The sequence below is a fragment of the Pantherophis guttatus genome, chromosome 3 (assembly GCF_059756535.1).
Source record: "Pantherophis guttatus breed Tessera chromosome 3, ASM5975653v1, whole genome shotgun sequence".
Taxonomy (NCBI): domain Eukaryota; kingdom Metazoa; phylum Chordata; class Lepidosauria; order Squamata; family Colubridae; genus Pantherophis; species Pantherophis guttatus.
The window spans coordinates 192,977,568-192,991,166 of record NC_142065.1 but is presented as its reverse complement, the minus strand read 5'-3'; the positions used below and the strand labels follow the sequence as shown (position 1 = coordinate 192,991,166).

The following is a 13,599-nucleotide window of genomic DNA, read 5'->3' as shown; positions in this document are numbered from 1 at the left end:
TTTTACAACTGAAATTCCAGTCCTAATTGTGGTTGTATGTTAAAAGTATTTAGACCTGATGGTTAGTAGCTTCTTTTAGATTTAACCTCTTCCTGGCTCCTTGGGTTCTCAACTTCAGTTCACTATTAGGAAAATCATTAATATAATCATTAAAGTATCTGAGGCAGGGGTGAAATGCTACCGGTTTGCTCCGGTTCAGGCAAACCGGTAGTGATAAACACTACAGGTTCAGGTGAACTGGTAGTAAAAAAAAAGCTACCTGTTCGGTCAAACTGGTAGTTAAAAAAAGCTACCGGTTCCTCTGCACCAGTATTTCTGACAATCAGCTGTGCCGCGTGGTTTAGCTTTGCTAGAAAGCAGGAAATCCTGCTTTCTAGAGAAGCTAAATCGCACAGCACAGTTGAACCCTCCCTCTTACTGTTCTACTTACCCAATCCTCCTTTTGGCATGCACTACACATGCGCGCACACACAGCGTGCATTTGGTGCTCACTGTGCATGCGCGGCCAACGAACTGGTATCAAACCGGTTCAGATTTCACCACCAGCATAAAACATTAATTGGCATTTTCTCATTTACACTAGAAATTGGCTAAAGCTTGATAGTGATTTTAAAATGTTAGGCTAAGATAACACTGTAAATAAAATAAGAGTAGCAGAGAATCATGAAAGGATTCTCTGATTTTCAACAGTAATGAGGATGGTGATGATTATGATCATGTGTCTTTATCTCTGCAGGTCGAAAAAGCTAGTGAGAATATAAAAAAATCAAAATCTTGCCAGTTTCGTATTTTAAGGCAGAAGATTCTTAAAATGAATGTGAAATTTAAATAAGAGACTTTCCTTTTAGGAACACAGGATAAGGAACTTGGGGAAAAAAATCTGGAACTTTGTTGTTATACATAGTGATTGCAGCTGGAAGTGAGTTCCTGTCATTGTCCCAGCTCCTGCCAACCTAGAAGTTTGAAAGCATGCAAATACAGGTAGATGAATAGATTCCATATATGAGCACAGAATGGGACAACTTGCCATAGCCAACTCGCTGATGGGCAATTTAACAATTCTATTTAATTACTTAAAATAAAGAAAAAATATTTTAATTTTTGCCATTCACATTTCATTCTGCCCTCCTTTTGTATCCTTTCTTTAATAATTCTATTCCACCATTTCTTTGATATTAGTGTAACTCTTGGCCTGCAGTGAGTTGTCTTGTGGCGAGTTGTCCCGCAGTGAGTTGGCCATGGCAAGTTGGCTGTGGCTAGTTGGCCAGGGCAAATTTTCATAGACCCAGATGAACATGCAAGAAGGTAACAGCATTCTGTGTTTCACCATATGCTTTTTGCTGCGGCATGATGTCATGCTGGCCACATGACAGTGGAAATGTCTCCAGGCAACACTGGCTCTTTGGTTTAAGAAATGGAGGTGGCCACCACCCTCTAAAGTTGGACACGACTAGTAGGATAAAACCCGCAGGGACACCTTTTACCAACTGTAAACACCAGAATCCTGATAGTTTTGCTGGATAATAGCTTTTAAAATAAAATATCCAAATACTATATAAAGTTATACTTATAAAATCAGTTACAGTAGATCAATTACATCTCGGTATCTTGTTACTCAGTTTTGAAACAGCTTGGTTTCTGGAAGGCAAACAAGTAAGGGTTAACCTCAATTTTAAGTTTAAAAATATCCTTTAAATAATATATATATATTTAATATATTGGTGGACCACCAATTCAAATGTGAAGAATAGAAATGAGAAATCTATTTACCTTCCTGTTCTTTCAGACATCAATTTAGAAATGCCTTTTCTAAAACTCAAGAGAGTAGAAAGCATGTTAGATCCATCACATATTTGCAGATTTGAAACTGAAATGATTTGCTAATATTACATTTTTTATCATTCTATTAAACTGTATCTAATTCAAATACAAAGAAAATGTCCATAGGATTTCAGCCAAAACCCCCCACAAATGTTTGGTCTTTCTCTCTCTCTCATTCTCTCTCTCTATATATATTTATACATTTAAATATCTTGTAACTATTAATATTTGAAGGTTTGCTGGATTGTGTCAGTAAAATATGCATGAAATCTCTCTGACTTTAATCTCTCTGGATTCAATTTAGACTTAATATAGGAATTTAAGACAATTTTATATTTGTGAAAATGCAGGGCAATACCTATAGTACATGCCAAAGGAAGCTTAGGGAATATTTAATATCTAGCATTTTTATTCATCCTCTACTAATTGCAGAACTTTTCATTTTTTGAAAAATAAAACAATCTTCTTCTTAAAGTTGTTTTAGTCTTTGTTTCTTTGCTGCTAAAATTCTTGGTTGCATTTCTCCCCCTCTTTTTTTCCTTACTTTATGTTTTTGTTTGCTTTTTAATCAGTTTCTTTCTTCTTTCAAACTTCTGTTGTGGCTTGGAACCTATCAAGGAAGGAAAAAAAGTCAACAAAGCTTATCCCAATTCTGCTTTAATTAAAATTATAAAACCATCTTGCATTTCTTCTGATGGTATGACTTTAGACATGGTAACATAGAACAATATTTCTAATATTTATATTTATGAGAATTTGAGTCTAATTAAAGGATTTTCCTTGGGTTTTGATTCAGATGTTTGATACATGTGGTTGACTCGGTGACATGGAGTGGAAAACTTTCCACTGTTTAATTTTTCCACTTTTTGTACATTCATTAGTAATAATGGAGGAAAAAATGCAAATTTGCAAATATAATATTAGGTATACTAGGCATTTTTAAAATTAGCCCCTTTTCAGTTTTCACTCTTCACGACTATATGAATGAAATCGTTAATTTCTAAGCAATATAAGGGAATGAACATGTCAAATATTTAAAATTTGAAATTGTTTGCCATAAATGATTAGGGGCTTTTTGGTTTGTTTAGTGATTATAGAAGACTGAATGTTTATCAGTATATTTACTTAAAGAATATAGTTTGAGGGGCTTGAATATTTTCCAATGTTAACTCAAAATTTTCCAATTCAGGTTAGCCAGTGTAAAGTAGCCTAATTTACATAGAAAAACATCTGATTCAAGATATTCTGGAAAGCTCACATGTGAATGTAAATATAGTAACACGGTAAAGTGAAAATGGGCTAGCAGGTATTGGATTCCTTTAAAAAAGAAAGCTACTGGACAATGCTATAATCTGAAGTACTCATAAAATATTAATATGGTTTTAATTTAATTGACTAATATTGACAAGAATGGAATACCAAAGCAGTTTCCTGTTGAAGTTTCATTAAGAGGCCCCATACAGTGGTAGGCTGCTGCATGGTCGCAAGGGTTCGGGCGAACCCTTAGCTTTGATCCCTGGCTGGGCCCGCCCATGCACCCCTGTGGTATACTTTCCATTTATAATTAATTTTCTGGCTCATTGGCTGGCTCAGCTGTGATCCGCGTTGCCCGTGCTGTACTCACTGGAGCTGCCTGAGTTGATTAGGATAATGTTTGAAGCTCCGTTTCTCTCCCAAAGGGGCGCGTGTGAGCGAAGTCAGCATGCGCACGCGTGCATTCACAACCAGGGAACCCTTTGTTAAAGTAAGTACAGCCCACTTCTGGCCCCATATGAATGCATATGGCTTGCCTGAGTCAATACTCCGCATACTATACAGAAGTTGTTTAGAGATCTGTCCTGTACTTTTTTTTTAAGGGATAGTCCTGCTATGATATGGCAGATTCTAGATTACGTAAGGTTTATGGTCATTCCTAAATTTCTATGTACAGTATATCTTTATACATAAGCATCTGGGAAGGAACCTCAAGACCGACACATATATTTCACATCCATAGAAGGTTTAGCTGACAAATTGCTTTCCAATCAAGGTCAATTCCTGGAGTCTTAAATGAGCATATCCATTTAGTTCTGCATATACTGAAATAGTTTACTATTCTGACTTTCCAGTCTACTGATTTCCCAAATACTCTCCATCGTAGTACTAACCAGTTTGATTTTCTAACTGAGGTTGGCAAGATGCTGCCTAGTTGATCTTGAGGCTCAATAACTGGTACTTGGCTCAGCTGTAACTTCTTTTGCTTTTTTTTAATATCTTCCCAACTGGAACAATTTATTGATAATTCATGCCAGAAGCTGAAAAATTAAACACCTCTTCCTTACCTCATTTAATGCCAAAACTGTTGACATACCCGTGCAGGTGCTATTAGATAATAACAGTATTCTTTCTCACCTGGATCTACCTCACAAGAGATTTTTCCTATTAAAAAAAATGGATGTGCCAGGGCTATATATATACATCATCTTTAGATTAGAAAGTTTTCTTTTCTTGAATAAATAATAAGGTCATGGCAATTGCTCAAAGCACATGTCTTGTTTGAGTTGTTTACATTCTGTAATAATCAGGGTCTCTGATCATGTGCAATTGCTCACATCTTCTCTAAAAGTGTAGAGCTCAAGTATCTAAACCAATCAATGACTCCTAGATATAGGTATGCTTACATACATTCCTTGAATGTCCATGCAAAGTACAATATTAGAGACCATTTTTTAAAATTCAATTTATTACTGGCAACAACAACTTTTAAGAATTGGCTATTTACTTCTGCAATGAGCTAAATTAAGGAGCATTTGTTCTGGCTTATATTATTACTGACAGTTGAAGCCAGCCAGAATATCTGGAGAATCACTTTTTTACATCAATTCCATTGTCCATGCTTTCTACATGGAATCCAATGAATACAATAAAGCATTTTCCATTGCATTAAAATTGTAGCTTATGAAAGCCTTTCCCAGGCATGAGCTTTTATTTTTGATAAATTTAATATAAATTTAAAAGCATATACTTTAACAAAATGGAGAAATTCCACATTATAGCGCAATACGACCACAAATTAATTTCAAGACAATTAAAGCCTAGGAGTTTAAGTTTGCTAAGTCCTGGGTAAAATTGGGCAGATTGTCGAATCCTAGTGACAAATGTGTAGTTGTATGAATATCTTGGTTCAACCATTACCCATAAATGTGGTATCATAATGTCAAATGTTTGAATTATCTTGAATGAAATTCCTTAAACACTGAAACAAGTCTTATGAAAGTTAGAATAGAATAATGGAGTTGGAAAGGACCTTGGAGGTCTTCTAGTCCAATCCCCTGCTTACCACTTCAGACAAATGGTTATCCAACATCTTCTTAAAAACTTCCAGTGTTGGAGCATTCACGACTTCTGGAGGCAAGTTGTTCCACTGATTAATTGTTCTAACTGTCAGGAAATTTCTCCTTAGTTCTAAGTTGCTTCTCTCCTTGATTAGTTTCCATCCATTGCTTCTTGTCCTACCCTCAGCTGCTTTGGAGAATACCGTACTTTTCGGAGTATAGGACGCACCGAAATATAAGACGCACCTACCTTTTTTGGTGAGGAAAAGAAGAAAAAGAAATCTCCCTCTGCCTCTGAGCAATTTTGCCTTGTTGCAGCAAACAGCAAACAGCTAACAGCTTCCTTTACTTTCATTTTCATTTTCAGCATAGCTTGATTAGCACAAGGAAAAAAAACACTGCTCCAGCAATTTACCTCTTTGCAGCAAGAAGCAGAGCCCTGCGCAAAACAGCTGAGAGCAAATCAGCTGAGAGTTGGGAGGCCGATCGAATCAACTTGTGCTAATTAGACTGTACTGAAGCTGAAAGGAGCTGTTTTTTCTTGCTGCTTGCTTGCAAGGAGGTAACTGCTGCAAGGCAGAGGCCAAATGCGTTATTGCTTAACGCATTGTAAGCCGCCCTGAGTCTCCGGAGAAGGGCGGCATATAAATCAATTTTTTTTAAAAAAAAGGGTGGGGGCCAGTGGGTGGGTGGGGCTACATTCGGAGTATAAGACGCACCTAAATTTTCACCCCCTTTTTTTTGGGGGGGGAAAGAAGAGTCTTATACTCCGAAAAATACAGTAGCTTCGCTCCCTCTTCTTTGTGGCAGCCCCTGTGGCAGTTATCCATTTGTGTAAATGTGTTTTGTAGTCCTATCTCTGTCTACATGGAAATATATCCCATGAAACACAACACAACAGGTACCTTTGGTACCATTATATATGATTGCACTAACAAATCATGGTCAAGTTTTTATGCAATAACCTCCTATCAATAAATCATGTTTTTTCACAAACAAAATAATTACGTCAGTGTTTGTATCCTCTTTTTTTTCAATCTTCCTCCCACAACTGTCTGAAATCTTCACTGGTAACATTGGTTTACAGAAAAATTGGAAAACCTCATTTTAATCCCTATTTTCTAGCCAGCATGCAAAATCCACTTCTATAACATTCATCTACACATTTACTGCTGGTTTTTTGTTGTTTTTTTTGCATATAAGTAACTTATCAGTGTCCAAATTAATAGGGAAGAAAAAAGAAAGAAAATATATCAAAGAAAAGTTAAAACTGTAAGAAGGAAAGAAAAAGAAAAATCATCAAAACCTTACGTTCATTTTTTTCTGTTTTATGCATACAAAATCCTCACAAGAGGTTTCCAATCATCAACAAATAAAGATATTGTCTTTTCTCTGATCAAACAAATCCGTTGGTCATCTCAGCAAGTTCTATCATTTTCACCAAACATTTATCCATTGTAGTTATTGCCAAATTTCCGCATCTTTGTACATGCAATAATCTCACTGTAGTTTTCATATACAAAAACAAATGTCCACTGTTTTGTCCCTAGGTTCCAAGATCAAGTCTTTGGTTTCAATTACATATTAATCTTTAAAATCCTCTGAATCAGTGTATGTATTTGCATCCAAAAGTTGTTTAGCTCCACAAATCATGATAAAAGGACCCTTTTTGTTTACATTTCTAATATCAGTTTGAAGTGCCTTTATACATTCTATGATAACAGTGCAAATTTAAATTCTTTCAACCACGTGCTTTCCCCTTGTTCAATCTCTACATTGTAACCACAGTTTTTAGCCCACGTTATCAAACATTCTTTCACTTCTTCTTCTATTTCATATTTCAGTAAACGTTTATACATTTTAGCAATCACGTGTTCATCATTTTGTACACAATTCTATTTCAAACTAAGTCTTACCACGTTCAATACCATAAGCTCTTTTGTTTACTTTAATTCTTTCTGGTAACTGTACTGTAAATAAGAAAACCATTGGGAACTATATCCTTCTGCCACCAATTGTTCTCTTGATTTTATTTTGCATTCCCCTTGGCAAAATTCTAGTATAATGTGATATTTTAGCTATTTGTGTTTGCGCATTATTCCTTGTCTATAAATTGCCCCTTGTGCTGAGGGCCATAAATTTACATTGTTGCTCGGGGATAAATTATTGCAAACTATTTTCAAGCTATCAGATAAAATGGTTGTAATCCTCAGTAAATTTTGTTTCTTTAAATATTCATTTGTTTTCTCCAGAGAAATATCTTATCCTTTAGACAAATTGGAATCATATTGCTGAAATGCTTTTTTGCATAGCCACATTATCCATTAATACACCATCTCCCTCTTGTAGTTTCAATAACATTTGCTTTTTGTATTTTATATGCTTGCCACTTCCTTGGCTTGTGTACAAACTCAATTTTCTTTTGCGTTACAGAATACATTTTTATTTCCATTTCTCTTAGACAGATAGCCGTCATTGTATAAGCTTAATTTGCTGAGAAATACTTACGGTATGTTACCTGAAAATTTCTTTAATTCTTTTTAAAAATTTATCTCATATGAAAAAAGTTTGGTTTTTTTCTCTCGCATCTTCTTTTTTGAGTTTGATATTGTGTTGTATTAATAACCTCTGACAAAAACTTTGGTTATATTCCAAACCTTTTTTAAACAGTAACTTTATCTAAATTATTTTGAAATAATTATTTTGATTTCTTTTTGCAATTTTCCATTATTGCTTTTTTTCCTGTAACATTTCATTAATCTCCATCTAAAAAGAAGTAGATTTTATTTTATAAACCAAACTCATAGGATTATGAACCCCATATGTTTTGATAATTCTGTTTTATTTCTCTTGGTAGCCAAATTCTTTGAAATCCAAATCATATCTATTCTGAAAAAGGATGTTCCAAAAGTGCTTTTTTCAAGAGACAACTGGACTTTCTTGGGTTTTTTTGAAGAAGTTTTACTTCTCATCCAAGAAGCTTCTTCAGCTCTGACTGGATGGTGGGGAATGGAAGGATTATACTCCTTGTAGACAGCTGGGGTTTTGCATCCTTTTAGCAAGTCATTAAGACCACCTGGAGGTTTATCTGTGTCATCAGGGTCACCTGAGTGGTGCAAATGGATGTGGAGCCTTCTTGGAACTGTTCAAAGGACTGTGTTGTAGACTGGAGATAGATGATGTCCTATCCCTCCCCCTCTCCCAGAGAGAGGGCTGTTCAATTTTGACATAGAAGTTCTCTTTGACCCCTCTTTCAAACCAGCTCTCCTCTCTGTCCAACCAACAAAAAGAAGTACTCTTTTTTCTAATACAATATTCTAATCCAAATTTCTTTAAGCACAATCACACATGGATCTTCAGTCTTGCTGCAAAACCTGTCTTCTTCTTGTCAAAGTTTATCAGGTTGGAACATTTCTTATTTTTGCAAATCCTGTATTTATTCTATACATTTTATCAGTTTTGGCCTCTATATTCTTTTCATCCCATTCAACAAAACAGAATTTAAACATCAAAAATAATTTTACATCAAGGTAAGGTAAAAGTAAAGGTTCCCCTCGCACATATGTGCTAGTCATTCCCGATTCTAGGGGGCAGTGCTCATCTCCGTTTCAAAGCTGAAGAGCCAGCGCTGTCCGAACACGTCTCCGTGGTCATGTGGCCAGCATGACTAAATGCCAAAGGCGCACAGAACGCTGTTACCGTCCCACCAAAGATGGTCCCTATTTTTCTACTTGCATTTTTTAAGTGCTTTTGAACTGCTAGGTTGGCAGAAGCTGGGACAAGTAACAGGAGCTCACTCGGTTACGCGACACTAGGGATTTGAACCGCTGAACTGCCGACCTTTCGATTGACAAACTCAGCATCTTAGCCACTGAGCTACTGTGTCCCTTATATCGAGAGACTTAGGCTAAAGTACATAATTTGTACAATGGGCATTATTATAGACAACACTTTCTGATTTATGTCGAGCCTGTTTCTACAAAATTTTAGTAATTATGCTTCACTTTAAAGTAAAGTTAAAATGGGATATAGCAACGCAGAGCAATAAATCCCTCTCAAATTACAAAAGTTAAAACCACAAAACAGGTTAGGAAACAGCAACTTATATTTAAGAACAAGTTGCCTGATCCATATTGTGACAACTGCATGCAGGAAACAGTTAACTCTTTCTCTCAACCCTTTATTTACGAATGTCTACATATATTCTACATATGGATGATTTTTAAAAAATCTATTGATGTTAATGGGTTTTAAAAAACCAACCATGCATCCATGCGGGGTGTGCATGAAATGTTTATAAAAGGCTATCTATGAGAAAGGGAATAAGGTATTTGTTCCACACATGTGATCTGAAATGTGTGAACCATCTGTGCATTTATTCTAGGGTAAAATAAATCTGGAAGAGCGGCCACACATATTTAAAAGTCATGTAACCACTTATGAATTGGGCAAACTTCAGTGTTATTCAAGTCATTTGGGAATGGGAAATCTGGCTGAAGTATCCAGTCCATCAGTCTTCTCCAATCTGATGTTCTAGCTCAGCGTTTCTCAAACTTGGCAACTTAAGACGTGTGGACTTCAACTTCCAGATTTCCCCAACCTTCAGCTTCTGGCTAGGGAATCCTGAGAGTTGAAGGCCATTCCTCTTAAAGTTGCCAAATTTGAAAAACATTGTTCTAGATGTTTGGGGATTCTTAAATCCCAGAATTCCCTTTGGCCTTCCTGGCAAGAAATCCTGAGAATTGTCCAATGGTTATAATTTGAAGGACTACAACTAAGTATTCGCATCTCACTCCCTTCTGCATTATATTGTTTCATAAGCTACCAAACTCAAATGCATATATTTTTCCTCTTTTTAGGATGCAGAATAGAGAACTGTGATTCTTGTTTTAGTCGAGATTTTTGCACCAAATGCAAACCTGGCTTTTATCTCTACCGAGGCCGTTGCTTTGGAGAATGCCCTGATGGTTTTGTCCATTTAGATGAATCTATGGAATGTGTGGGTGAGTACTTAGACATGATTTCTGCTATATTATCCTTCTTGAATTACATTGTGCCAAAACAACTAGACACAAAGATACTTAATTCCCACAGCACTGTCTCATTTCTCATCTTTTCCCATCTTCTCACCTCTCCTACTACCTTCTCTTATTGGTATCTTATGATTTATCAATTGTTGTTTGTTACTTATGATTAATCATCGTAACTATGATTTATGATCTATGACCTATTACTTGCTGTTTATATTTACACTGTGAGCTTATGTACCGGAGACAAATTCCTTATGTGTCCTGTCCTGTCTTGTTCTGATCTGTTCTGTTCTGTCTAACCTTGCATCCTAATATATATGTAACAGGGGTGGGTTCTACTTACCTTTACTACCAGTTCGCAACGGGATCGCGCCTTGCTTCTGCGTATGCACAGACCACCGATGACGACATCCGGGGTGGTGGGCGGGGCCTCCCGCCGGTTTTACTACCATTTCTTGCGAACCAGTCCGAACCAGGGGCAATCCACCATTGATATATAACCTTTTGAATCTATTTTCTGTATTTGATTAAATTATAGAGACTGTTTATATGTAGCCTGATTCTATTTACAAGGAGTTCTTGTTTAGTGACCGTAACTGATTTTTGTGAAATGGTCTCTGACACAGTCACTAAGCTAACCATATGACAAAGAAAAAAGAGAGAGAGAGAGAGACAGTAAAGATTGCTGATTGCTACCGTCTCATTCAGATGAACTTCTGTGCCTGGCTTTTTTTTTTTCCTTTTTCTTTTTATCGCCTCGGAGAAATTACTTAAACAAGATACCTTTTCCCAAGCTACTTTTCTCACAGGACATCACTCCCCTAAAACTGCTAACTGCTAGTTAACAAGCTTATTAATTATGTGATTAGAACCCTTTGCATTTCAGCTACTGCTTGAAACTGACCAGATCTTAGTCAGTTTTACACTGAAGGCTTCTTCTTGTTGTAAATGCTAGCATTGGTTGTGAAGTTACTTTTTCATCCCTGTTACAATTGTGAATGGTTGCTGTCTAAGGCTATCACTAAACAATGACTACCTGTGTGCTGCAAAACGTCAATGCTTGCTTTGACCACAGCTGATATTACCCGTTTTCTATAAATCTATTCGACAATGAAAAATAGCCTTCTCTATTGGCAGCAGGACATCTCTACTTATGGAATGGAGTGGAGTGGAGTGGAGTGGAGTGGAGTGGAGTGGAGTGGAGTGGAGTAGAGTAGAGTAGAGTAGAGTAGAGTAGAGTAGAGTAGAGTAGAGTAGAGTAGAGTAGAATAGAATAGAATAGAATAGAATAGAATAGAATAGAATAGAATAGAATAGAATAGAATAGAATTCTTTATTGGCCAAGTGTGATTGGTCCAGTGGTAGGTTTCTTCCGGTTCGTCCTGGTTCAGGCAAACTGGTAGCGGCGGCGGCGGCAGGCTCCAACCACCCACCCAGACGTCATCAAAAATGCTCTGTGCCTGCGCGTGCCCATGCACTACCGATAGTGAACCGGTAGTGCCGGGATTTGAAACCCACTACTGGATTGGACACAAGGTGCATTAGCTCTCTACTAGCTCCCTTTCCCTCTGCAAATGTAATCATATATAATCCTAGAGTAGTTTTATACCATGTTATGTGTTTGCTACACAGACAAGGATATCAGCTGTTGATAGGTAGCTCATTTTCAAGCTGTGGTGGCAAGAATATCAGAATTACAATTTTTTCCTTTTGCGTTCTTTGAATTATTGAGAAACATGCTGGTATGTGTCAATGTCTGTGTATTTAAGTAAAATAATGATCTTTTAATATAGTCTGAGATCTAACTGGATGTTGACATAGTTATCCATTACATCACTGCATTAAAATGTTGGCTATTGCTCGGTGCATAAGCTAAATGGAAATGGCTAATGTGCTGTAATAAAGTTAAAGCAACGCAATTCATCTGACTGTTAATAAATCTAGAATAATGGGTCCTAGGGAAATATCTGTTTCTGAAACCTGATGGCATTTCTCCAAATAAATCATAAGGATGCTCTGAAGGCTCCTGGACACTCCTGTGTTTAGTTACTGTGCAATTTAAGAAATATTTTGCTCCTTCAAGTCGGTTTTGACTCCTGGCAACAATTCCCTGCAGTTTTCTTGGCAGTATTTTTCAGAAATGGCTTGCCATTCCTGCCTTCTTGAGGCCGAGAGAAGTGACTGGCCAAGGTTACGCATCTAGTTTTGTCACTAAGGTGAAGCTAGGATTTATCATCTCCCGGTTTATAGCCTGGAGCTTTTTACAACAAATTGGCTCACAATTTAAGATACTATGGGTTACTATAAAATAACGAGTCAAAAAGAGGGCTGTGAAAATATTTACAGCCCCCTCACATCCTGGACATAAACTGTTTCAACTCCTACCCTCAAAACGACGCTATAGAGCACTGCACACCAGAACAACTAGACACAAGAACAGTTTTTTCCCTAATGCCACCACTCTGCTAAACAAATCATTCCCTCAAAACTGTCAAACTATTTACTAAGTCTGCACTATTATTAATCTTCTCATTGTTCCCATCGCCCATCTCCTTCCACTTATGACTGTAACCTTGTTGTTTGTATCCTTATGATTTATATTGACTGTTTCCTAATATGATTTGATTGCTTATTTGTACCCTATGACTATCATTAAGTGTTGTATCTTATGATTCTTTACAAATGTATCTTTTCTTTTATGTACACTGAGACCATATGCACCAAGACAAATTCCTTGTGTGTCCAATCACACTTGGCCAATAAAGAATTCTATTCTATTCTATTCTATTCTATTCTATTCTATTCTATTCTATTCTATTCTATTCTATTCTATTCTATTCTATTCTATTCTATTCTATTCTACTCTACTCTACTCTACTCTACTCTACTCTACTCTACTCTTCTTTGTTATTATTAAGATATTATTTGTGGTAACAGTAAACTATATTAAATCTTTATTAGGAAGTCATCTAGAGGTGGCTATAAAAGTATTTTGTACATGTTAATACATTCCATATGACTGTTCCAGTGGTGGGTTCCTCCCGGTTCGGTCCGGTTCGGCCGAGCCGGTAGTGGTGATGATATGACGTCACTGAACCGGTTCTCCCCCCTACCCTCCCACTCCCCCACCCCCCACGTTATTCTTACCTTTTATTTGGTCCACCCCCAATCTATTGCTGCCTCCTGAGTCCCAGCTGATGACTAGAGGGAAAAGAAACTGTTTAAACTCTTGCTGCGGGGCTTCAAAGGGCCGTCCTACAGCTGATCAATGTTAAAAGCAAACAAATGAGATGGGTCGTAAGTGCGAGGACTGGTCGTAAGTGCGAGGACCTTCCAGAAATGACTCTGACCAGCTAGCCACGCCCACCTAGTCACATGATCCCAAGCCACACCCACACCATAAGCCACGCCCACAGAACCGGTAGTAAAAAAAT

The 13,599-nt window shown here is 37.0% G+C and overlaps 1 protein-coding gene across 3 annotated transcripts in view; it reads left to right on the top strand.

Moving 5' to 3' along the window:
• Positions 1-13,599, top strand: part of RSPO2 (R-spondin 2) — a 132,280-nt gene that overhangs the window by 79,059 nt on the left and 39,622 nt on the right. For all 3 annotated transcript variants that reach the window (XM_060681868.2, XM_034422184.3, XM_087890851.1), the window contains exon 4: positions 9,995-10,138. In XM_060681868.2, coding sequence (XP_060537851.1) covers positions 9,995-10,138 — 144 coding nt within the window. The remainder of the gene's footprint in view (positions 1-9,994; positions 10,139-13,599) is intronic.